Source organism: Aedes albopictus, chromosome 2, assembly GCF_035046485.1.
Source record: "Aedes albopictus strain Foshan chromosome 2, AalbF5, whole genome shotgun sequence".
NCBI classification, from domain to species: domain Eukaryota; kingdom Metazoa; phylum Arthropoda; class Insecta; order Diptera; family Culicidae; genus Aedes; species Aedes albopictus.
In genome coordinates, this window is record NC_085137.1 from 40,060,966 (window position 1) to 40,087,800 (window position 26,835).

The 26,835-nt window shown below is 40.0% G+C and overlaps 3 protein-coding genes and 1 long non-coding RNA gene across 4 annotated transcripts in view; 1 reads left to right on the forward strand and 3 right to left on the reverse strand.

Moving 5' to 3' along the window:
• Positions 1-10,638: 10,638 nt before the first annotated feature.
• LOC115264471 (EGF domain-specific O-linked N-acetylglucosamine transferase) lies at positions 10,639-12,967 on the reverse strand. The gene is made up of 3 exons (XM_029868193.2): positions 12,124-12,967; positions 11,562-12,060; positions 10,639-11,493 (listed from the first exon to the last, which is right to left on the reverse strand). The coding sequence occupies exons 1-3, from the start codon at positions 12,603-12,605 to the stop codon at positions 10,870-10,872; spliced, it is 1,605 nt and encodes a 534-aa protein (XP_029724053.2). The 5' UTR covers positions 12,606-12,967; the 3' UTR covers positions 10,639-10,869.
• Positions 12,968-20,941: 7,974 nt separating this feature from the next.
• LOC134288891 (uncharacterized) lies at positions 20,942-21,391 on the reverse strand. The gene is made up of 2 exons (XR_009998165.1): positions 21,171-21,391; positions 20,942-21,110 (listed from the first exon to the last, which is right to left on the reverse strand). It is a non-coding gene; the product is annotated as an uncharacterized LOC134288891 (long non-coding RNA).
• A 288-nt stretch (positions 21,392-21,679) lies between these two features.
• LOC109421174 (apolipoprotein D) overlaps positions 21,680-26,835 on the reverse strand; it is a 17,266-nt gene continuing 12,110 nt past the window's right edge. The window contains exons 2-5 of the mRNA XM_029869457.2: positions 22,496-22,744; positions 22,347-22,426; positions 22,172-22,264; positions 21,680-22,104 (exon numbers count right to left, since the gene is read on the reverse strand). Coding sequence (XP_029725317.2) covers positions 21,935-22,104; positions 22,172-22,264; positions 22,347-22,426; positions 22,496-22,744 — 592 coding nt within the window. The 3' untranslated portion in view covers positions 21,680-21,934. The remainder of the gene's footprint in view (positions 22,105-22,171; positions 22,265-22,346; positions 22,427-22,495; positions 22,745-26,835) is intronic.
• LOC109621866 (zinc finger and SCAN domain-containing protein 12-like) overlaps positions 23,292-26,835 on the forward strand; it is a 57,591-nt gene continuing 54,047 nt past the window's right edge. The window contains exons 1-4 of the mRNA XM_062849512.1: positions 23,292-23,962; positions 24,024-25,163; positions 25,269-25,484; positions 25,545-25,840. Coding sequence (XP_062705496.1) covers positions 23,923-23,962; positions 24,024-25,163; positions 25,269-25,484; positions 25,545-25,792 — 1,644 coding nt within the window. The 5' untranslated portion in view covers positions 23,292-23,922 and the 3' untranslated portion in view covers positions 25,793-25,840. The remainder of the gene's footprint in view (positions 23,963-24,023; positions 25,164-25,268; positions 25,485-25,544; positions 25,841-26,835) is intronic.

Below are 26,835 nucleotides of genomic sequence, written 5' to 3' on the forward strand. Positions count from 1 at the left end.
ATACTAAACACTTTTTACGCATTTTTTAAAAAAATCATCGGAAATTACTTTTTAAATTTCTTTGGAAACTCCACTAGGAGTTTATTTGGCTTTTTTTATTCCAATGGCAAATCTTTTGAAATGTTTTGTCGGGAGTACCCACGCCAATTTTTTAGTAGTCTTTCAAGCGATGTTTTGTTAATGTCAACAATTCTATTGATATTTGCTTTTTAAAATTCTCCACATACATTTCTGGCAATTCCTTTGGGAATCCTTTTAGTGAAGCCTTTGGTAATTCATTCGACATTGGCTCTGGGAACTTCATTTCAATTTTTTTTGGAAATGTCTTCGGCAAATCATTCTACTTTTTTTTCTCGATTTTCATCGATTTTTTGGACTTCCATTATCTATGCTATTAAGTGTAGAATTAGCATTTAAGTTAAAATACACGTTAATACAAAAAAAAATCTATGCTATTAGGTATGTATTCACCTTCTAGATTTCTTCAGTAATTATGTAAGGAATTCCTGCAGCTGATGATTTTGGAACACCTTCGGTATTTCCGGTGTTACTTGCATTGAACATTTATTTGGGAATTGGAAACTTCTATTATTACTTTAAGAACTTCTTCGGTAATTCCTTTAGAAATTAATTCGGCAATTTTCAAGAGTTTTCCTTCGGGAATTTCTTTAAAAAAACTCTGGTGGTTCTTTAAAAAATCTGTTACTGCAGTTACTTATGGAATTCTTTCTAGTTTTTTTTCAGAAATTCCTTTGATGATTTCGGAAAATTCTTTTTTTTTGAAATTTTTTTTATGAACGTTTGTGGAAATTTTTATAGAATATATTTTGGATTCGGCCAATTTATTTAAAAAGCCTTACTATTTTCATCAGGAATTCCTCTGGTAGTTCTTATATGAATTCTCTTGGCAACTACTTTGAAAGCTCTAAAATAATTTTGATGGAATTTTTTCCGGCAATTTCTTTATATTTTTTTTTCAGGAAATTTTTCGTAAATTTCATAGGATTTTCTTTAAGCAAGTCCATTTGAGGATTTCTGAATTTCCAGTTCAGCAATTTTCGGAAGCAACAATAAAATCATAAAGAATTACAAAAGTAATCACAATAAAATTGCCTGAGAAATTTTCAAAATAACTGAGAAATAACAAAAGAAATTGTTAAAATAATTACGGAGGAATAGCCATTGAAATATGAAAAAAAAAATCAAACAAATTGTTGATTACATCCCCAAGAAACGTAACTAGCTGAATATCAGTTTCTTAAACTATAGTTTTCTTAAGAATGGTTTATCCCTCTCCTAAAAAGCTAAAATGTTTGTTGGGTTCCAATGAAACTACCGTAGAAATTAAAAAAAAACAACCATGCCTAAGGAACCTTCAAAGAAATGGCCATACTGCGGTTTAGCAAATACGGAGCTGTGTGTTCTCGAATCCCACCAGAACGCGATTTTATTCCACAAATTCATCTCTCATTTAGTCAATTAGCAACATTCTGTGCCTTCTTATTAATTACAAATTTTTCTCGTACATTCCTATGAGATTTCACTAGAGATTTCTCTAGTAATACCTTTTAGGATATTTCCAGAAATTCCAACTATTCTCGAAATTCGTTCAGGGATTTCTCTAGATTTCTAGTGGGATTCCTTCAGCTAGAGTTCCTTGAAGAAGGCCAAGAGGAGTTCCAGGTGTAATACCATGATTAATTTCCAGAGTAATCCATGAATTCCTGGATGAGTCTTTAGAAAAATCGCTGGAAGAATCAAAGGCATTTATGGAAGTATCCTAGGAAAACTGCCTAGAAGAATCCCGGTAAGAATTCCAGGACAAATCTCTAGAGGGATTCCTGCAGGTATCACCGCAAAAAAAATTCTTGAGGAGACCTAGGAGGCATTCCTGAAACATTAGAAGCAGCAGAAATCGCTTATGGAATCCTAGGAGGAGTTCCTGGATGAAAGTTAAGAGGAGTTCCCGGAGAAGTCCAACAAGAAATATTTGGAGAAATCCCAGATTTTTTTTTAGTATTTCCAGGAGGACTCACCGGAGGTACTTCTGCAAGACTCCTAGGAGATCCCAGCAAGTTTTTGAAGGAATCCTTGGAGACATTATTAGAAGAATTTCTAGAGGTGTTACAGTAAGAATGACTGGAGGAGTCCTAGGAGGAATTGCTGGAAGAACCACATCAGGAATAGCTTGAGAAATCCAGTTGAAATTCCTGGATGAAGGCCAAGAGGAGTTCCTGTAGGAATCCCATGGGGAATTTATGAGAGAATCCGTGGACAAAATATCATGGATAAAAATTCCTAGGGAATCACCGGAGAGTTTCTGAAGAAACCACAGGAAAAATCTCAGGAGGTATTCTTAGAAGGATTCCGGGATGTATCACTGATGAAACCTCAGCTGAAATCCTAGAAGGAATTGCTGGAGAAAACTGTACAGGAATTTCTAGAGAAACCCCATTAGGAATGCCGGGGGAATCCATAGAAAAAATCCTTCGAATACCTAGAGAAGTCCCTGCAAGAACCGGTAGAGGTATTCTGGAAGAATCTATACAGAAGGCCCTGAAGGAATCGCAGGAAGATTTTCTGAAAGAATCTCAGGAAAAATTCCAGCCATAATGCTAGGATAAATTCGAATAAAGAATTTCTGGAGGAATTACTGGAAGAATCACAGGAGGAGTTGCTTGAGGTATTCTTGGAGAAAGGCCAAAAAGAGTTTCTGCAGGAATTCTATGAGGATTTTCTGGCGGCATATTTGGATAAAATCTCTGGATGAATTCCTGGGTTAGTCCTTGGAGAAATCCCTGGTGGAGCAACCAAAGGAATTTCTGCATAAAAAAAACAGGAAGATTGCCTTGAAAGATCTCAGCAAAAAAGCCAGGTGAAAGCTCTAGAAGAAGCCGTAGCATAATTTCTGAAGTACCACAGATAGAATTTCTGGAGGTAGGATAGCTGGAAGAACTGCATGAATTTCTTGAGCAGTCACAGCTGGAGGAATTCCTAGAATTCTGGGAGCTACCATAGAAGTAATTTCTAGAGAAATCCTAGAATCATCAATGCCTGGGGTATCTTAAGAGAAGTTCCTCTAACAAATTCCTGGAGGAATACCTACAGTTCTTCTTGAAAGAATCGGTAGAAGTATAGGTACTGGAGGAATCCCTGATGGAATCGCAGGAGGAATTTCTGGAGGAGTCTCAGGAAGATTTCCCGAAAGTAAGTATGCTAAGAGAAATCCCTAGAAGTATTTCTGAAGGAGTCCTAATGGGAATTGCTTGAAGAATACCAGCTTAAATTCATGAAAGAAGGTCAATAGAAGTTCTTGGGGAAATCCCCTGTGGAATTTCTGGAAGAACCTCTGTAGAAAGTCCTGGATATGTCCTTGAAGAAATGTATGGAAGAATCAATGAAGGGATTTTATATAAAAATCTCAGGGAAATCTTCCGGAAGAACTTTCCTAGTAGAATTCCAGAAGGTATCACAGTGAGAATTTTTAGAGAAGAAGAGAAATCGCTAGAAGAATCACAGCAGCAGTTGCTTGAGAAATCCAAGCCACAATTCCCGGATGAAGGCCAATATAAGCGCCTGGAGGAATTCCATGAGAAATTTCTGGAAAAATCTCTGAATTAAATCTGTTGGGGAGGATTTTCACTTTCGGCACAACAAACCAACCATCGAGAGCAGCTTCCATGATAGCAGCTTCAATGCTGAAATATTGTATATTTTATTTAAATTCATTTTTGCTTATAACTATAATTAATTAACATACAGTTTGGTATGTGCACTGTGAACTGTCTACCTCCTCGTCCAACACAAAACCTTTCACTACTGTTTCAGAATAGATACACCAGTGTTGCCAGTTTCACAATCATTACAATATCACCACAACATACCCCCGCCCGTGAAACTGGTAACGAGGTCGAATAATCTTGTTTGTCCTATTCCCGTGGAATGACCTGCATTGCTAGAAACCACAGCTATGGGCCTTTTCATTTGACGTCTTAAATCAGCTGATTTTTCGGGCGTTTGACAGTTCTTCTATGAAGATGACACTTTCTTGTTAGCATCTGTTGTTCAAGCTTTGTAAACAAATGCATGCACGGAACTGTCACATGAAAAGGCCTATTAGCCATTGTGCATTGTTGCGATGTGTGAATCATTCAAACGGATGCCACCACCGGGATCGAAGACTACAATCACCTCTGCTGTTGTTAACGTTTTTGTATCTGGAATTTCATTTGTGCTACTTATCTCGAATTGACCATGGTTCGGTTCGTTTTCCAAAGGGGCATCTTTGTCAAAGTGTAGATTTTTATTATCGCTGCTTGGTGCATGTGATGATGCGGCAAGTTGGGCCGCTTTCGATGGCATTGTTTGGGAGCCTGTTTGTTGCACAGATACGTAGATTGAATCCGTTCGAGGTGCTGATGACTGTCGGTGATACGGACCTATTCTGCTGTGTTGGGCAGTATTGCAGGCGATTTTTGGTGAAGAATTAACTGAATTGTTTTCACGAACATCTTCACCATAATGTTGCCTTTTTACCGCTTCCCTTCTAGCATGAAAGTCCAACCGAATTTTTTGCGCAGCTTCTTCATATGCCCGCTCAATTTCAGCTAACTCACGTTCATATTCCGCTTCTATACGGCGCTCTTCTTCGTCGTAGTATTGCCGCCACGTTTTGCTCTGTTCCTCCAGTTGTTGGAGGCTTTGCATTGTTTTCTCCATGGCGCCTTTGCAATAGGTTGTTGAGCTACAAATTCATTGAAGTTTGTTGGGGAGGATTTTCACTTTCGGCACAACAAACCAACCATCGAGAGCAGCTTCCATGATAGCAGCTTCAATGCTGAAATATTGTATATTTTATTTAAATTCATTTTTGCTTATAACTATAATTAATTAACATACAGTTTGGTATGTGCACTGTGAACTGTCTACCTCCTCGTCCAACACAAAACCTTTCACTACTGTTTCAGAATAGATACACCAGTGTTGCCAGTTTCACAATCATTACAATATCACCACAACAAAATCTCTGAAGGAATTCCTGGAATAATCACCGGAGGAGCTTCTGAAAAGATGCCAGGAAGATTGTTTGTATAATTCTACCAGAAATTCTTGAAGAAAGCCTAATAGAAATTTTTAGAGGAATCCTTAGAAGAATTCCGAGAAAAATCATAGTAAAAATTTCCAGAGAAATCCTAGCAGAATTTACTGGATCAATCTCTGCAGAAATTTCTAGTATGTACAACCCCATCAGGACTGCCTGGAGTATCCTAAGGGAAGTTTATTGAAGAAATATCGGGAGGAATCCATAAAGAAAGACTAAAGAAATCACTGTACGAATAGATAGAGGTATTTCTGGAGGAATCTGGGGAGAAGTCTGTTGATTGTTCTTACCAATATCCAAAACGCCAAAACGTACAACAGTTATATAAGTTATTCCGAGTGTGCTTAAGTTTTGTTGAAATGTGCCATTAATAAATATTGGGATTATTGTGTAAAATTTTAAATCTTTGGTGACTGTGAAGGAAAAATTCTAGGGGGTGCCAAATTTGTTCTAGGGGGTGCCAGGCACCCCTGGAACCCCCCCTAGCTACGCCAATGCCGAAGTGAACAATGTTTTTACACACTGAGAAAAAATTCATAATTTTTTGTTTAGTTTTAACTCTAAACTATTGGTAAACAGATGTCCACTTTCTTTAATGAACAGTCCTTACGTAAGCAGGATGTTTACTCATAAGATAAAATGAAATTCTCTGAGTTTTCCAGGGTGTATTTTGAAAGTTACAAAAAAAAGTTAGCCCACATTTAATAAAATTTATGTAGGGGAACTTACAAGGGCTGAAAGTCTCGTTAATAAGGAAAATAATAAATCCTCTAACGTATTTTCGGCCATTTTGTTCTCTTCGTCATGGTTTTATTTTTTTACCCTATTGAACTCAAAATTGGCCTCAAATCTTTCCCAACCAAGTTTTAGGCAATTCGGTCGACAAAAACTCTCCATGGCGAAGAGAACAAACTTGCCGGTAATACCCTATGTCACACTTTTTTTCTGAAATTATACAGAAATATACTCAAAAATTAAGATTAAATTTGTAGAGAAAATGCACTAGATATATTATCCAAGAAATTTCCCCGAATCGCTTAATTCCTCTAAGACCATTTTTGTTTGCAAAAAAAAATGAAACAAACATTTTGATTTTTCTCAAATTACTTTTGGATAAGTTGCAATAAATTGCTTCAACATTTCCACTAAAATTTCTTTCAAAAGAAATGACTTGCAAACACATTAAAAATCAGAAAAAAGCCATTCTAGAGTCCGATCCAAATTCCACAGATCATTGAGCGAATTCCGCCGCACTTTTTCATTGAAGAAAACAAAATTTTCTTGCTGGTGTGTAATGGCAGAAAATGTCTTCTGTTCGATTACCGTTAAATTATATGTAGTTCTGTGCTGGTGGCTTAGTAATGTTTTTCTTCGATTCCGCCTCGGATTTCTACCACAATTCTTCTTTCAATTCTTTCGTAGTTTCTCACAGAATTCTTCCCACGAGTTTTTCCATGAATTTACCAAAGTTTTTTTTTCTGGCTTTAGCTTTCATAAGTTTGCACCTAGAAGATTTAACGTATTTGTTCCCATAAATAGTTCTTTCCGAGATTTGCTGTTTCGGCATTTCTGAGGTGTTCCTGGGATTTCTACCAGAGCTCCTCCCAGAATTTCTTCCAGAAGTTTTCCCGATATGCTTCTAGAGATTCTCGCTACATTACTCCCGAAGAACCTTGCAAAACTTATCCAAAGTTCGTTCAGGAATTTTGCATTTTGGTTTTACGAGATAGCTTCCCAACAGTTTTTCTAGGAATTGTTGTGAGATTTTTTCAAAAGTTCTTAATGGGATTTCTTCCAGAGGATTGTCCAATATTTTTCTAGGATTTCGCTCGTGGAAAAACTCTTAGAGGTTTTCAGAGTTTCTGAATTTCCTTAATATTTCTTCCCGGTATTATTCCCAGAACTATTTTCCGAAACGCTACAGTATTTCTCAGGATTTCTCCCGATGTTTCTCACACAAAACAATGAAAAATCCCTGCAAGAACTCCGGGAGCAACTATATCCCAACACTAGATTCAAGAATCTCAGGAAAATTTCTGGTAGGAATTCCGGGAAGACCTCTGGGGATAATTCCAAGAAAATCAGTCAAAGTCCGGAAAAAAATCGTGCGATCACACTACTAAGCGCTGCCTACAAGGTACTTTCTCAAATTTTATGCCGCCGTCTATCACAGATTGCAAGAGAGTTCGTGGGGCAATATCAGGCTGGATTCATGGGTGAACGCGCTACAATGGACCAGACGTTCGCCATCCGCCAGATGTTGCAGAAATGCCGCGAATACAACGTGTCCGCACATCACTTGTTCATCGATTTCAAATCGGCGTATGATACAATTGATCGAGAACATGCTGAAGCTATGGCAGATTATGCACGAATACGGATTCCCGGATAAACTGATACGGTTGATCAAGGCGATGATGGATCGAGTGATGTGCGTAGTTCGGGTATCAGGAACACTCTCGAGTCCCTTCGAATCTAGCAGAGGGTTACGGCAAGGTGATGGTCTTTCGTGCTTGCTAAATATTCAACATTGCGTTAGAAGGTGTAATAAGAAGAGCGGGGATAAGCACGAGTGGGACGATTTTCACGAAGTCCGTTCAGCTGCTTGGTTTCGCTAATGATAAAGATATTATTGCTCGTGAATTTGAGACGATGGCGGAAACGTACATCCGACTAAAGAGTGAAGCCAGGCGAATCGGATTAGTCATTAACGAAGACAAAGTACATGATGGCAAAGGGCTTCAGGGAGGAATCTCCGCGCCCGCCAGAGAGACTCAACTTGGGATTCATCCAGGAACTCCTCCAGGAATTCTTTCAGTGATTTGTCCAAGAATTCCTCCTGAAAATTCTCCATTGATTCTTCAGACCTCCAGAAATTCCTTCAGGGATTTCTACTAGGATTCCTAATGGAATTTATGAAGGGATTCATCCAGAAGTTCGTCTGGATATTTCCCAAGAATTCTTCTAGGAATTCCTCCAAATATTTCTCTAGAGATACCTCCCTCAAGCAGTGCTGAAAAATTCATTTCGTCATATCTAAATTCAATCACCTACAGCTCATTTTAGAAGCTGAACCTGAGAATATGGTGTATGAAAAACCTGTGCGGCTAGACCAATTCTGCAAGGAAGTCACGTAAAAACTGCTATTTTTTCGAATATTTAAGGAACATGTCACGGACTACCTTCGAAAAGTGCCAAATGATATTCACCGTGGTCCTCAAGGACTTCCTCTAGAGATTCCACCAGGGTTTCCGCGAGAAAATTCCTCCAGGGATTCTACCTGAAAGTTCTCCAGCGATTCTCCAAGAAAATCCTCCAGGGATTTCTCTAGCGATTCCTCCAAGAGTTCCATAGAAGATTTTTCAAGGAATTTCTCTAGAGATTTCTCCAGGAATTCTCACAGACATATCTACAGGCATTCCTTCAGGGGTTCTTCTAGGGAATCCTCTACGGATTGCTCTAGGAATTCCTCCAGGAATTCTTCTAGGAATACCTCCAGACATTCCTCCAGGAGTTCCTTCAGGGATTACTATAGGGATTCCTCCAGGCAGTCCTTCAGGATTTAATTCTGGGACTCCTCCAGGAATAGCTTTAACAATTCCACCAGAAATTACCCCAGATACTTCTGCAAAAATTTTCTCAGGAATTCCTGCAGGAATTAATCCAGGAATTCCTTCAGAAATTTCTATGGCAATTTATCCACGAATTTTCCAGGAAATCATCCTCCAGGAGTTTGTACACGCAGTATTCCAAGAATCCAGGGATTCTTCAAAGGATTCATCCAGAGATTTCTCCAGGAATTGGTTCAAGGGATTCCTCCAGTAATTCCACCAGGAATTCCTCGAGGAATTTACCAGGAATACTTTCAGGGATTCTTCTAAAGATTCTTGCGGAGATTCCTCCAGGAGTCCCTCGGAATTCCAAGAATTCTTCCTGAAATCACTCCAGAAATTCCTCTGGGAATTTCCCTAGGACTTTTTCAAAAATTTCTCCAGGGATTCCTCCCAGACTTCCTATAGATTCCTCCAGAATTTCATCCAGAGATTCCTTCAGGAATTCTATTACGAATAGTTCTCCGGAAGTACCCCAAGAATTATTATTTTTTAGCTTTATGAAAGAGATTTTCAGCCTGCGCCTGGTTCATCTCCGTACCCCAAGGATTCCTCGAAGGATTTATCCAGAAATTCCCCCTGGAACTCTGCCATCAATTTGTCAGTGATCCTTTGGAAATTTTTCAAAGCATCAGTGATTCCTTTAGAAATTTTTCCAAGAATTCCCCAGGGAATCTTCCAGCAAAAAATTCTCTAGGGATTCCTCCCGGAATTTCTCAAGAGGATTCTTCAGATATTTCTTCAGGGATTCCTCCCAGATTTCCTCTATGGAACACTACAGGCATTCATCCAGGAATTTCTCTAGGAATGCCTCCAGGAAATCCTCAAATTATTCCTTCAAGAATTTCTTTAAGAATTCTTCTAGAGGTTTCTCCAGGAATTCCTCCAGGTATATTTTAAGAAATTCCCCCTGGGTTTCCTCCACAGATTCTTCTCAAAACTGCTTCAGGGATTTTTTCAGGAATTCCTCCAGTGATTTCTCCAAGAACTTCTCTAGAAATTCTTTCAGGAATTCGTCCAAAAATGCTCCAAGGACTCCTTCAGAAATTTGTCTAGGAATTTCTTGCGGGATTCTTCAAGCGATTTCTTCAGAAATTTCTCCAAAGATTCCCTTCCATATTTGCTCTATCCAGGGATTGCTCCAGGTATACTTTCAGAAATTCCTCCAGGGATTCCTACAGGGTTCACTCCAGGTATACCTGCAGATGTTCCTCTAGTAGTTTCTTCGAGAATTCCTTCAGGAATTGCTCCAGAAATTTCTGTAGTGATTCCTTCAGAAATTCCTCTCTGGATCTTTTCAATTAAAAAATTAAATTAAAAGGGATTAACCCAATATTTTTTTTCCCTAAAGATTTTTTGAATTACTTGAACGATTTCTAGAGGAATTCCTACAGCGATTTGTATTGGAATACTTTAAGATAATTTTAGAGTGATACAGGAGTCATGAAATTCTCCAAGAAATCATCCGGGAATTCTTTCACAATTATTTCCGAGAAATCTTTAAGGAGTTCATCCACAGATTCAGTAATGTGGGGGAGGGCGGTTGACCCCCAGGCACCCCCTCTAGCTACGCCAATAGTGGATTTCCAGCTGAAGTTACTGGGTAAATTCTAAGAAAAATTTCGAGAGGAATCCTTGTACAAGTTCAGTAGAAAATTTTGAAGAAATATCAGGATGAATCACATCAGAAATTTTAGGATGAATCTCAGCTGCAACAGCATAATAATTTCTGCAGAAATCTTAGGTCTAGGCATATCTCCCTTCAAATTCCATGTGGAGACGATGAGGATTTCGACAAGTACACAGGCTGACTAACAAGACCTTGCCAAGGTAATGTATTTTGTGTCTTGTAAATCTTTCGGACAGTTCTGTAGATACGTAGGTAAGGATACTTTCTTTTGGTCCTATTTTTCAAAACATCTGCGATTCGTTCATATAAAAAAAGTTAAAATATATAATACCATTATTCGAGTAACGTTTTGAGTAGGCAGGTTCGATTCAATTGCATATGTTTAGTAGGTAGCTACAGTTCGTTGTTCGAACCAAGAAGGCAACATTGGTTAACTTTACCGTTACGGTTAGGAATAGTTGTTTGTTTGTTATAAAAGTCTTTAGTATTTTAAGTAGCGTCGTCGTCTTGTTTCACTTACCTCATCATCATAGCTCCTCCTTGGCTGCGAGTAGTTTGTCCTGCTTCCGCCGGGACCGTTCCATGAAATGCTGATACTCCTCATGGTTCCAAACGTGATCCGCACCGACGGCTACCAATCGGGCAAACTCTTTAGCATCGAAGGCGTAGTTGGTGAACTTGGCATGTCGCCCTCCACCGTCCGGATGATGACCTTCGTCCTCCGGATAAACGAGGTCATCTCGTTCCCAGGAAAGATAGCGGACTCCTTTTAGGCGAGCCAGGTCTTTGTAACAGTTGGGGTCTTCGCAGTGGTACAGCTCGAACAGTACGGCCCACTTGGGCAGGAACAGCAAATGGGTCAGGCCGGCACCGTGCATACCGATGAAGATGTCCGTGTTCCGGGTGATCTTTAGCTGCTCCCGGAAATCGGTTTTGTAAGTGAAGCTGGCCCGATTAACCAGGTAGTCCTCGTTCTCGGAAATTTCCTCCAGCAGTTCGTTTTCGTTCAGCACCCGACGAAATTTGGTTTGACGCGAGAGGAATGTTATTCGGAGTTTGCGGTCGGTTCGGCTTCGCTGGGGGATTTTCAATCGATGGAGCACGTGCTCGGAGAAGGCTTGGAAGAAGCCACTGTTTTCGCAGCCGGTAATCTGGAGAAAATTTGGAATGGGGTAGTTGGTATAATGGACATGGAAGGTACTCGACCAAGCGAACTTACAATTGGAGTATTGTAGTACAGTCCGAAGATCATCCTGGGCAGTAGCGGAAGTACGAGATTCCTAAAACAAACGACCTTCCCAGCATAGGTCTTCAGATCGGCAATCGGATGTTTTGTGAACACTTTAAAAGTTTCCGCAAAAGGCGAATCATAGGTGTACGATTCCCACACCAGGATCTGCACATCCGTAGTGAATCCGTACGGATCGGAAAGATTCGCATGCAGCGAGCCGTACAGATTGATGAAATCACAGAAGTGATGATACATGTTGATTGTGGCATCGATCTTCATGATGAATGCCGGACGTTCTATGGTAACGTCACATGTGCCTCCTTGGGACAGAGGCTTGTCAACCGTGTCGAAAAATCGCAGTTCCGGGCCCCACGATTGCAGCGGGCTGATATGCTCCAGTTCGTCTTCCAGTCGCTTCCGGTGCAGCTTGCAGTGGCCTCCGATTTGACCCTGGGACAGGACGTCCATTTTGTACCGGAGAGGCTCCCTGAAATGCAAAATATGGTAAGACTCCCACAGATGAGTTATGCGACATTTACCATCAACTCACCTCCGATGGATCAACTCCGTAAAGTTGACCATGATGTTCCGTCCCCGGCAGAAGCGCAAATACTTGGAACACTCCAGCGCCGAATCGTGCGGAAACGTCGGCTCGCACATGATCCGCGTCTCCCGGATCTGATCGCGCACGAATCCAAAATCCGCCTGTGCATAAAACGTTTCCAGCTGTGCTTCCTTCGATTTCACGTACCCCTGGAAATCCCCCGGACATTCCGGGTTCGAAAACCGGTTCTCCTTCCGGCAGTCGTCCTCATAGCCCCAGCAGGTGCCTTTCCTAGCTTTGTACGCATCGCTCGCTAGTGTTTTCCTATATTCGCAGGTCTCATCTTCCAGACACCGTTGCTCCAGCTGAGGGAACCGCCGGAAGTACAACGGAAGATGCGATTTCGGCAGGTTAATGAACCCATAATCACTTCCACTACCACCGCCGAAGGCACCGAGAAGCGACACCACGAGCAACACTCCGATCATTTCCCATTCACTACTAGTGCAAACGCCCCCGCTTCGACAACGGAATAGAAAATTACACAACGCGCAAGAACCGGTTCCGGCAAGATGATGAATGATGATCAACACTGAAGAATCATGCGATCGTAACAAATCGCGAAAGCCGATAAGAAGCGGTGGGGTGTGAAACGATCACCGGTTTAGATGAATACTTATTATTACTATAACAGAAACTACTACTAACGAAAGCAGCATTATGTGCAGAGATGGAATAAAATTAACATCCGCGAACGAAACGCGATTTCTAACGGAGATTCCGCGAGGACCGCACGAGAACCGGCCGCTTCGCGTGTTTTTGTTGACACAAACCGACGCAACGCGTGCTTGTTTGCAAACACCTTTCTGACATCACGCTTACCCCTGTGACTGATTTTATAGCCAGTGTTGCCAATACCTTGGAGAGACTGGAGGCATTCGTGGCATAATTATCTTGAAATCAGTTTTCATACTGATTATTGTTATTCATGCAAGATAATCTCGAAATGTTTTTTATGCAATGATTCAGTATCATAATTTCTATTTTATATGACTCATTTTGGTATCATAATGATATTTTTTTCCGAACTGTATTATTAGGCAACTGAAATGAGCTGCATAATGAACAATAGTTGCATAATGTTCATAATGCAATTCATTTGGGTTGCATTATGAACATTATGCAACTCAAATAAGTTTTATCATGAAAAAAATTATTGCATAAAATTTGGTATGGAACTCGTTGCAAAATTCGATTTTATCAGCACTCTTCGTATTTATCCAACGAGGCTTGCCTTTGCAGCTCGTTACATAAATAACTATTGTATCGTTGTACGCGAGGTGGTACTAGTACCACGTAAGTCTGTACAATATAGGGTGACAAAGGGTATAAGGCATTTTATGAGACGTTTCAAATCAGCTGTTTTTTGAATGTTTACCAGTTTTGAAGTCCAACCGGTGGGCCCATTTATTTACATTTTCGCTAGCATAACATGTGATACAGGCCCATCCAATAAACGAGGTTCATTTATCTGCAAAAATGCGTCAATCCGCCCACTATAATTAATATCCGTAGACCGTGGGGATGTTTTTTTCATCTGCTAGTGACATCATGCAGCTCGGGGGATTGATACATGCCACATTAGAAACCAAAACATCTCTGCCAGTAAAAATCTGATTGGCGCTCACCACATGTTATGCTACTTTTTGCGAAAACAAAAACATCAAATGTAAACAATAACAATGAGCGGCCCACCGGTAGAACGTCTCGTAAAATAGCTTATTATCAACGGCGTCATGGTTGCGATTTTTTCCGCAGTCAAGTTTGCATTTTGTGAACAATCCTCGGGTACCCACTTTACGTAATTTATGTTTAGTCCCTTACTGTCAGAGCTGTCAGATCAGTGTAACACGTTAAATATAATTTACACAAAAGGCAATTTACACGGAAAAAAATACACGGTTATAAATATTATTGGGTACCGGACTGGACACACAAAATTTGATCGTTTTCTTTGGTACATCGAGGTCTTGAAATTCCCGCATAGAAAAATACAGTTTGCCGTACCTTCCAAACAGTAAATTCCCTCTAACTGGTAATGTTACTTTATGTCAAATATGTTTGTTCATGTTGAAACATATGAATCTGGAGATTCCATACCATAAATAACAATTTGAATGAACTATATCAAACAGTAACAGTATGGCGTAGTGTACATGCATTGTTATACAGTAGACGTTCGATAACTGCAACATGTTTACGTTTCACTTAGCGAACAAAATTCGATAACTGCAACGTCAAATAGACGTCAACAACCCATCAATTGACATTAAATGAATGCAAAATTCATTCGACTGTTCATTTGGGCTAACTTGGCGCACCGTTTTGACGGATAGCGGTGCGATAACTGCAAATTTGTTGCACTTACCGAACTTGCAGTTAAAAAGCATTGCAGTTAAACCGTTTGCACCGAGCGAACGTCTACTGTATAATATGGGGATAAAAAGTCGTTTAAATTGTAGGAACATGAGCTCACCTTATAACATACGGTTAGCTTTCACATTTGAGCAACATACTCACACCTGTGCATTTCACTGTACACAACATTTGCTCAACAGTTTGGCAAATTGTTGTGCTCATTTGTAGTAGTGAGCGGCATAATTGAAAACAAATTGCGCTTCACTCTCGTCGAGCAGCAGCTGGCGACCAATTTGTTGGTGAAATTTTTTATAAAAATCCCGGCCAATCTGCTCCGAATCAGACGGATTCTTCGAGCGGTGAAGATTTGCCGGAGCGAAACATTGGATCACTACGGTAAGTTAGCTTTGCATCTGCTGATGTTCGTTTAATTGTAATAATCCGGTGTTCCGTTGCAGCTTACGTCGGTGGAGGAAAATGCGGCTGGGGCTCAAAACCTAAAATGTCAGGTACCTCACCTCGCAGGTGCAGCCGCAGCACAGACAAACAGACATACTACTTAGAAGAAATTTGTTTCAAAATCATCGTTTGGCATCTCACTAGCACCCTCTATAATGCTCAATCCGAAGCATTCATTTGCAGGTGTTGTTTCCCTCGGTTCGATGTAACAAATTAGCAGGTGACGACTCCCTCGTGGCGTTACCAATTCATAAAATATGAATGAAGGTTCATGATTGAGTCATTTTATGTAAACATTGATCGGCGTCGCGTTCATTTCTCTCGAAATTTGAGAGGTGGTGTAGGCACAGCAGCGCCACCATGACACATGCGAGCACAGTCCGAACCACACTGCATTTTCAAAATGACCGTTAAATCGTGCGACGATTCCGATTTGAGTGGTATGTCTGTTTGTCTGTGGCCGCAGGTTGCAGTATTCAACGGAGTACACAGTGCGGAAAGAGCTGATGATGCACAGCGGTGGAGTTGCAACGAAAAAAGCAGGATGAGGCGAAGGCGGTGATTTCAGTTATTTGAGGAGGCATTTACCGAGACAGGGACTGTTTCCTTGCGTTTCAACTCCAGAGGGAGAGGGGCGCATTCAATGGAAAAGTCTATGCGAAAGTTCTTATGGTAAACAACAATGGCAAGGAAAAGAGAGAGGGGTTAGAAATCCACTAGTTTTGCTAAACCTAATTTAGGCGCATTTTATTACCTAATTACCTATTATCTACAATATCAAAGAGTTGTAACGCATTGTTCAAATATATGTAAAATTATAATCGCTCAGAACAGCAAAAAAAGATTGTAAAACTGCTAACCTTATCTTAAATATGTTTATCGACAATAAATAAGTATGTATATACAAGATTACAAATTTTGTTTTTATTTCTTGATAAATAGTACAAACGAAACAAATGCGGACAAATTACAACTGTAAGAAAACTATATATTATAAGACTGTGGTACTATAATACACAATAAAGCGACAATTACACATACATTGCTTATTTTTGTTCCGATTTTATAGGTCAACTGTACCAGAATTGTGTGCTTAATAGTGAACTGCGCAAAAAAATGGATACAGTAGACGTTCGATAACTGCAACATGTTTACGTTTCACTTAGCGAACAAAAATCCGATAACTGCAACGCCTGACATTGTCAACAAGCCATCAATTGACGTAAAATGAACGAAAAATTCATTCGACTGTTCATTAGGGCTAACATGGCGCACGATTTTGACGTTTGGCGGTGCGATAACTGCAAATTTGTTGCACTAACCGGACTTGCAGTTAAAAAGCATTGCAGTTAAACCGTTTGCACCGACCGAACGTCTACTGTATTATATCGACCTTTTGGCAAACTGTAAACGAAAAATTTTGTTCGAGAAAATAGACGATTTCTTATTGTAACATAACTTAACCGCCTATTCCACATACTGTAATTTGGCCGAGAACCATCTACCACACTGTTGAAAACATTCATGGTACTGTTGGCTTATTGTTACTTTGGATGTTCTACCATATTATTGAGTTACTGTAGTGAATTATTCCCGACAGTATGGTGCACAGTGCAAGTATGGTTCATGGTTATGCGGGTTAGTCTATGGAATTATCGGCAGGTTTGTTCTCTTCGTCATGGAGGGTTTTGCGGGCCGAATTGCCAGAAATTTGGGCATATAACTCAGCTTGGTTGGGAAGGATTTGAGCAAAGTCCAAATAAAGTCGTAGCACTCAGGCTCAAACCGGGTACCACTTCTAGTACTACATTTAATCCCTGGTACCCAAGTTTGACGTTTGGCTGCCCGGATAAAAACTAACCATAGGGTATTTGGTGAAAACCATTCCTGTACCATACAGTGTACCAGCTACAATATAGTGTATTGTAATGGAATGGTTCGCTAAAAGCTTTGCACATTGGTAGCTACTATACATTTACATCCGATCTTTATGTAACAATATATTATACTGTTTTTCTTACGTTTGAACCATTCACTATTCCGAAACAATCTTTTTCCGTGCATTTTTAATTATTTATTTTAGTTTATGATTTTTTCCGTGCTTTGTTTTGTTGATGTTCGTGACTTTTTTATTGCAAAGGAAATGAAAGGGAAAAAAGTGAATAAGTTGCAACATCTATTCAAAGTCAATAAAATGTTTAAATAAAGTGATAAACCAGGTGTCCTAAGGACTGCATATCCAAGAGATATGGTGGGCTAGGTATGTAGAGTGCGATGAGAGGAATACGAATGTAGGTCAACCCGGAAAGACGCAGGCCAGATTACCGTAAATCAGTGGATGAGTTCAACACTATTCTTTCTCCTCTTCTCTCATGTGAAATTGCCTTGTACAACAACCGAATTAAATGCGATTTATCTTTGACATTTTTAACATAAGGACTGGACTGGACACTGAAACGACTTCTGATATAAGTTCGTTTTCGCTTTTTAACCTAACTTATAGTTGAATCGAACTTGACAGTTTTCTCATGAGTTGTTATGTACATATTTCATAGTTCAGTCAAACTGGAGCCTCAATATTGCAATAACGGTTAAGCACGCTGTAATGATACTTATGTACCTCGTCACCCACTTCATGCAACAACATTAGTGGTCTAATAACACTTAGCGCGCTAGGCATAGTTCCATCATGCCGCTCAAAGTGTTGGCACAAATAACCCGCATAGACAATTACAATTAGTAGTATGTTCCAAACAGTTTGTCTCCTGTTTCTGTTAATGTTACTGTACCACAATCAGGTACTTTTCTGTTGAAAACTATGAAGCTCATAGCGTTCGACCATCAGCTACGATCTAAGTAACGCATACCAATTTGTAACAGTTTGTTATACTGTACAGAAATTGTCAAATATTATAGCGACGAAAACTAGTGAAACATGGTGGGAATATGGCCTGGCCATTTCTCAAATGGTTTGTGATTATATTTGCGCAACACACCTCTACATGTGTATATTACTGTATGCCACTTAAATTGAACAGTTTGCCAAACTGTTGCATACATTGGTATTTGTAAAGCCCGAACTTTTCAGTTGCGGCTTTATCAGAAAAAAAAACGAAATCTCTCGTGAAGTCGCTTGTGAGCTGTGTGAAAACCCCAACTAAAAACATGCTGCGGTGAACGAGCTGAAGTTTCTGGAGCGGTCAGGGGTAAGTTTTGCATGATTATTCCATATTTTTGTAATACTCATAACTCATCGGGTGTTAATTATATTGCAGAATTCGTGAACTTTCTCCAACAGCATGAGTCTCATTCCTCCTGACTCTGTGTGACTGCGGGGGATTCCGCAAATTGTTCGAAATTCGCCCCCATCCGGAAGAGGACCTAGTACATGCTACCGGATCCAGGATTGCATCATTACATGCCTCGCTAGTCAGGTGATTCCAGCAGAATTATGCGATGAGGTCGCCAAAAGTGATGTTCTTTGGAAATATGGTCGAGATGAAATATTTATTAAATAAAAAAAAATTCCAGTGAACGCAGAGCAGACTTTTTATTTTAACGGTTTTAATGCAGAAGAACCATATCACAGACAAACAGACATACTACTCAAATCGAAATCATCGCACGATTTAACGGTCATTTTGAAAATAACGTGTGGTTCGGACTGTGCTCGCATGTGTCATGGTGGCGCTGCTGTGCCTACATCACCTCTCAATTTTGGAGAGAAATGAACGCGACGCCGATCAATGTTTACATAAAATGACTCAATCATGAACCTTCATTCATGTTTTATGAATCGATGACGCCACGGGGGAGTCGTCACCTGCAAAATTGTTACATCGAGCCGAGGGAAACAACACCTGCAAATGAATGCTTCGGATTGAGCATTATAGAGGGTGCTAGTGAGATGCCAAACGATGTTTTTGAAGCAATTTTCTTCGAAGTAATGTGTCTGTTTGTCTGTGACCATATACCATAAGCTTAATTTACCATAGATGACCATAAATCAACATTACCGCATACACCGTTCGTTTTCCTTCCAGATTTACTGTTTTACTGTTCTCTAACTATTTGTCATGCAATGAATTGACTGAAAAACTGGATAATAAATTGACCATATCATTTACTGTTTTGCGAAAAATTTGTTCGAGAAAACGAGCGATTTTTTATGGTAACCTATCTTAACCGCCTATTCAACATACTGTAATTTGGCAGATTACCATTTGTCAAACTGGCAAATCTGTACGTGGTATGGTTAGCTTACTGTTATCTCAGACAGTTTGAAAAACGGTTAAATGACAATTGTTAATAGTCATCTACAGTATGAGAAACGCTGCATTTACAGTTCACGATTATGCGGGAATGCTTAGTTTGCAGAACCCAGTTATCTGGCTGGTGGGACATGGGAGCCTAAGCGTCAACTGTTAATGTAATCAGAGGCTACTCAGACTTAGACGAGTTTAGGTTAGTTTGGCTAGAACTGCCATTATCGAAGGAACATGACGAGATAATATAACATTATATGGTTTATCTAATGTAAAACAATACAACATAACAAAAGAGAACCATTCCAAAACCATGATTAAATTTATAACCAGTAGTGAAATTACAATTAAAAACAATATATTTACGGTACATTTTATTGTTTGAAACCATACGTGTACCATACAATGTACGGTATATTAAAGCCCACGTATCAGTATTTCGAACAATTCATTCACAATAAAATGTATGGTTTTGCAAAAAAATATATATGGAGAAAAATATTTTTTTATATTGTTACGATACTTAACAACCCGTATAGTATATTGTAAAAATCTCATTTACAATTCACTGTATTGTGTCTAACATTACATCTTATTGTTTTTGTATTTTTTATTTTTACAGTGGTGTTTATTGTAACAATATGGTTCTAAATAGTACTGTTACAATACAACATTCGGTTTTTCTACTGTATTTTTTATTCGGGTGACTACCTTATATTTTACTAACTTTGTGACGCAGTAGTTCACGATGATGTAGTAGCTCAAAACAGCAAACTAATTTCAATGTGTCATGATAATCTCGCAGAAAAGTGTTTCGAACCGGAGGTTGTTTACAAGGCTTTTTAGATAACTTTTGGTATTGAGCATTATTTGTCATCTCGAAGTTATCAGGCTTCTATGTACCACCGTAATAATTAAAGAAATAGCCTGAAATTCTTCAGTTTGTTTGGATTCCTGACTGCCGATTCCCACCAACGGGGCGTTAGTCGGAACTGAAGCTGGTCGAATTCCGGTGGAGTCAGAGAAAAGCTTTAGCACAGACAAACAGACGTATTACTCGGAACAAATTGCGATAAAAATCATCGCCACGAAAACATAATCGCCCAATGCTAACCAGGCTGTGTTACGCAAACCACTCAGTAGGTGGCAGTAGTGAGCAAACGTCAAACAGGAACAAAAACGATGCGAGCGCCGTAACCGAGCGAATTGCGAACTACAAAATATTTAAACTGATCGTGTAAAAGGGTAACGATGAGATGTGAGTAGAGTGAGACGTCTGTTTGTCTGTGGCTTTAGTCTGAAGCTCCTGATTCAACACTGACTACATATTAAATTCATGTGTTGTTGATACAGTCAACAACTCTCTACCCTCCCTGACATCCAGGCCTCTCAGTAACGTACAATATCCTTCATTATCTACACCACCATCCAACTACATTCCCTCATATCCCAGCATGCAGCATCAGAACTAAATACATGGACATTCTAAGGGAACGTATGATATTTAGTGGGTATTCTGGATAAGAATCTTGTTGCTGTCTAGTATCTGTGAGGAAAATTCTGGCAGAAATATATATATTTTTTTAGTCATGAGCTTTAGGAGATATGAGAGATTGGTAGTTAGGAATTTAGGATGATTTCAGGGAGTATTTTTTGAGATAATTGATGAGGGAATTCAAAAGGAAATTAATACTGAGAAATTTTAATTGCTAGTTTTACATGACACAATCATGATTGCTTCATGCGCACAAATTTACGCGCCTTTTTTATGCCGTGGAACTCTCGGGTTATACAGATCCTTGTGCAATTCTGGGGAAACTTCCGGACGATTCATGGTCAGTTCCGTGAACCCTAAAATAAAAAGAAAAATGATAATTGTTTCAAAACTTAGGGTTCGTGCACCATACAAACCGCTTCACTTAGACGCGCTAAACCGCAGCAACGGCGCATCTGGTGAGGAATCGCCAGCTGAAATCCTGTTGGGTCATCACACGTCTTTGCAACTCCTTCGTCCACCCAGCAAGGTCAAAAGTTTAATTTACCTAAAATAAAACAAATGTTAAATAGTTTGAACAAATTGATTACTCAATACGTTATTTACCTACCGGAGCCACGAAGCCTAATTTTTTCATGTTTTTATTATTTGAATAAACATTAGTTCGTTGCTCATAGCAACATTAGCAGAGTAGAGTGCAAGTATCATTATGCGAAGGTATTATAGTATTTTGGTCTAGTACTTCATGAACCCCGAAATTTCAAACCAATGTATGGGAGATGAACGACTTAATTAGGACTTTGATTTGAGGCCAACTTTGAGATCAACAGGTTTCAAAAAACCCCCCATAACGAAGAGAACAAAACTGCCGAAAATACGTAAGTTCCCCTACTATAGAGTCGAAATCAAACCTGTTTATCGATAGGCAACCAATCAATAGTCAACTCTAAAAATATACAATTCGTTCTTTCGTACTATATTATTCTTCGGATCGTGTTTTCTTAAAAACTAAAAGGTACAAATAATGTAAATGTAAGCTCACCATGTGATCTAGTTCTCATTAAAACTGAGACTCATCACATTGGCCAAACATAAAACTAAATGAACAACCATTCCACGTCTGAAAATCACTTTTTCAAGAGATCTTGTCATTTTTAAAGCCCCTATTGTCGACTTTCGATTAGTGTTTCACGATGAAGTTACTAGGAGGTGCTTTCACCACATCGCAATGCTTCTGATCGGTTTTCTTGAGGAACGCCAACGATAGGTTGGCGTGCTCTATATCCAGATAAGCTCTATTCATGTACACCTGGCGTGGATAGCGATCTCGGGTGAGGATCCACACGATCTCTGAAAATAGAAATGTTTATTGAGTCACACTGGGGGACATGAAAACTGTATTTGTAACAATTCTTACTTCCATTGAGCAGACCAAATTCACTGCATGTAACTACCACCGCGTAGTGAAAGTAGTCGGTTCCGATTATATAGTAAGGAGCGTCGTTTTTCCCTACAAAATGAAACATTTATAATACAAGAAGTCGCGTGTGTCGCTTACGCCCCTTACAGAAACAAACATAAAAAATACTCACAAGGTTGCGGAAATCGAACGTGCATACTTCCGGGGAACATCTGCTTGCCGTACCCTCGGACTCCAGTTTCTACCCCAGTTCTGCAAGGTTCAAATGGAAATTGATGAGCAAGTTTGTAGCTTGCCGTTTTCTTTACAATCCAATCTTACATCTTGCTCTCGTGTCGGTTCATGATGGAGAGCGTTCCGTCGATTTTCTTGCTGTACTCCACCGTGTTGCATTTGCCGCCGATTTCGAATAGATTGGGATATTTCTCCTGTTCATACCACAGGCCCAGAAAGGGGCCCGCTTTGAAGTTTGGCGTCACGGGAAAATGTGGACATTTGCCGAGCGATATGACTTGGCTCTCGGTGAACAGGGAGCAGGTGGATAGCAGCGCGAAGCTTACGATAAGATGACTAAAATTATTTAAATGTGTATTATTGATTGTTAATAAAAAAAATAAAATAATATTGTGTTTGTGCCTTACGACAAGTGTTTTTTTTGTGTTTTTGCGTCGAAAGAACTCAGGCCAAACATATCTAAAGGTCCTATCTGCAGAAGAGAGGTTCTCTTTGGTTTCCCTCTCTTTCGTTAATATCTCAGCTGTTTATTTGACTTATGTTTGTCTCCTTGCATAGAACGATGGTCAAAACAATCGTCTTTTGATTTGTACTGCAAAAGTAGTTGAAAAGTGCACCATTACAATGCAATAATTGAAAGAGAAAGTGAACAAAGAGAGCCTCTCAAATGCAGATAGGACCTATTGAAATGTTTGGCCTGAACTCAAATTTAGATTGGCTGCATGCTTGGCTAATACCCAATTGTCCCGAGGTGCCCCTAAACCATGTTGTAGGGTAATTTTAGTCACAGGGTTCAAGCTTTTGTTGTGACAGTTCAAGCATAATTTTTCAAATCGACGTATCTAACTTTTTCACTGATCTGAGTAAATCCATGGTCAATGTTGACGACCATTTCAAGCATAATTTTTCAAATCGACGTATCTAACTTTTTCACTGATCTGAGTAAATCCATGGTCAATGTTGACGACCATTTCACTAAAATAGTTTTTTATAAAAAGACTTTTCATAAATTTTTTCGTGCTTAACATCACCAGGGATATAGCACGCACTAGGTAAGAAACAAAACCTACTCATTCCATATCATTTTCACACTGAATTTTGACAAAAATACACATACACCGGGTTGGTTAGAGATACGTCATGCCAGATACGTCGCTTTTGTATGGTACCAGTTTGGTGTATCTGTTACTTTTGATTTTGGCTAGATACGTCGTTTGGTTTTCTCATATATCAAAACGGTGTATCTATCAGCAAAGTTGTAAACATCAAAATAGTTAGATACGTCATTTTGAACAATATACTTAGTTAAACAAATTAAGCAATAAATCATCAAACAGTGATGTGGGTTCTTCAATTTGCTTTATGAATCATGCATGCAGCAGTTAACCCGGATTTGTTTACATTCTCGAGTTACGTCGGATTGAAAAGTTATGCTTGAGTTCTTCAAATAAACAAAACATCGGTGCTCCAAAATTTCGTTTATTTTGCCGATTTTTAGCAAAAATTCCCTTAAAATGTCCAAAAAGAAGGAAGTTTCCGTTCTTCTCACCGTCGGTAAGTCACAATATGCTACAAACATTGAAAACATTCCACTAACATGCAACGACTCTTGCAGAACCCGAAAACCCCTTCGAATGCGCCGACATCAAAGACGAACCGCCGGACGACTTGATCCCGGAACCGGATGCTTCCTTCCTGCACCACCATCCGACCCGTACGAACACTGCGGAAGTGGCAGTGCAAACAAACCGCCGCAAGATTATGAGCCGTGGCATCCAAGTGGATCTACAGCTGATCCCGAAGGAAGCACTGGGGAACGTTCAATCAGGGAGTTTTGTGGACGAGCCCCTGGGACCGCTGCTGGCCAAGGAAGCGTTCGAGAAACAGTGCCGCATCTGCTTGCGGCAGATGCCTAGTGCCAGTTTGGCTTACATTATGTTCGCACAGAAGACGAAAATCTTGGCCGCGCTGGGGATCAAGGTTTACCTGGGCGATACGTATCCGTTCATTTGTCGGACCTGCGCGAAGCTGGTGGACATGATATACGACTTCCGGAATACCTGCTTAAGGGCGAGGAACATGCTGGCAAGCGAGCGGAAGGGGATTCCGGGGAAGGATTGGGATAGTGAAGAGAATTTGCGGTTGATCGAAAGCTGTCAGGTTCTACTGGATTCCCACCGGAATGACATCGATGCCGCCTATGAGGAATCGTCCTCGTTTTGCAAGGGGAAAACCAAACAAGATGATGTTCAAGTTAAACCGGATTCCATAGCGATGGTGATGGTGGATCATGTAGACGCTCCTCCGGAGCCACCAACGTCGGAAGTAGACTGCGTTTCCCCTGAGGTCGACGAGCCAAGCAGCAGTTCCCGAGTCTTTGCGCTGAAAGTGGAACCTGTTCAGTCGGATCCTGGTAGCGACAGCCCCGTGGAGAACCATGGCGACGACACCGAGGATGAGGATTACGTTCCTCCGTCCGGGGAGGAACCGGAGGAGAAATTCGTTCCTAGTCCATCTCCACCGCCGAAAAAGAAGCGAATTCGTATTGTGACGAAACCGTACAAAAAGCGCCAGAAGAAGGAGAAACCGCCGAAAAAATGCGATGAGCTAGCGCTGGAAGATGCTCAGCAAGATGAAACGAAGGAGGACAAAAAGGAAAAAGATCAAAAAAGGTCACGTCGAGGTGCACTTTGTGATTTCTGCGGCGAGTGGGTCGAGTATCATACCGTAGAAAGCCATCAGAATCAGCATTTAGGTGAGTTTTCTAAACATTGTGCACTAACTTTTGTCTGGAGTCCAGTTTCTCAAAGTACAAAGGATTACACTGTTGAAGTTAAATCACAATACTGTTTCCTTCCAGGTCTCAAACCATACGCTTGCCAAATGGTTGACTGCAACATGTCCTTCTACTGTCGCAATTTGCTAATGAAGCACATACGAAGGCAGCACAACGCCGATGGACCGGAGTATCAGTACTGCGACATCTGTAAGCAACGGATCAAGGGCCCCAAGGCGGCCCTAACCAAGCACCAAAAGATTCACACCGAAGAGAAGCACTACGTTTGTTTGGTGTGCGGTAAGTTCTATGCATAATGGTGATTTCCTTCGAGTTGAACCAAAATCTAAATCATTCCAGGCAAAGGATTCACCACGCCGGGCTACCTGCGGCAGCACTCGAATATCCACACCGACCTGATGCCATATGAGTGCAGTGTTTGCCGGCGGAAGTTCAACAACAAGTACAATATGCTGACGCATGAAAAGAAGCATTTCGCTAGGGGTGAGTCAATGGGATCTGGCAATGTGGTCAGTACGTCACCCCAATCCGAAGCGAACCTTTCCTCGGCGGAGATGTCACATTTTCAGGGGTATCCGGTGAGCTAATCCTAGGAACGGGAGATTCCAAACGGGACGTATGCAAGCGTATTTAGGGTAAGTACAATGTGTAAATAGCAGCCATTATGTTAGTTGATAAGTTTTAAAGCAGAAAATATCGATATTTTACCGAATTATTATTATTATACAAGTTACTAGTTGTGAAATTCCTATTAGGTATTGCAATACCTATATAAGAAAGCGGTTTCTCCGAAATGTAGGTGTAGTATGCGTGATTATGAATCACTAGCAATATCGAGTTACCAAACAGTTATTACATAACAAGCATAAGCAACCTCGCTTCGAATTCGCTTTAATTGTTTGGAGTGCCTTTAATCAATTATCGATCTCTTTGATCGTTCCGAAATCGAAAAAACGTATAGCAGAAACTTAATTGGTATATTGAGTCAATTATGATCAGAAGCGCGATCATGTCCAATGGCGTGGGTAAGAAAAATGTACCTATATCTGATTATGATCAAAAGTAAAGATATGTAGATTGCAAAAAAAAAACCCGAATGTAGCCATTCGATCAAGGGGGCGTGGTTTGGTATGATCAAAACAAAAGTAAAAATATAAATTACGTCAAGACCTGAACTGCCCCCACTCGCATAACAGTCCCATTTGCAAAAAGTAGGAATTGAGAAAACGGCATTTGAAGTTTGAAATCTTGTTTCCACATAAAACTTTGGAAAATCGACAAAATTTGAAAAATATTTCGATCATCTCGAAACTTTCACAGATTGCTTTGCACATGAATATATAACTGTAAAAAATATTACAATCACTACAAAGTTGTTCAGTTTTGTGTTACGTAACACAAAAATCCATGATGGGACTGTTATGCGGGTACTTTTGGTATGGGACGCTCATAACTTGGTATTTTTTTCACACATTGGCATAAATATTCGTAATTTTTATTATTGTTTTTGGAAGTACATCAAAAATGATGACTATTCATAACGTTAACTCAAAAGTGATGGAAAGTCAAATGGGACTGTTATGCGAGTGGGGGCAGTGAATTACCCTGCCCCTTTGGTCCCGAAAGGGGT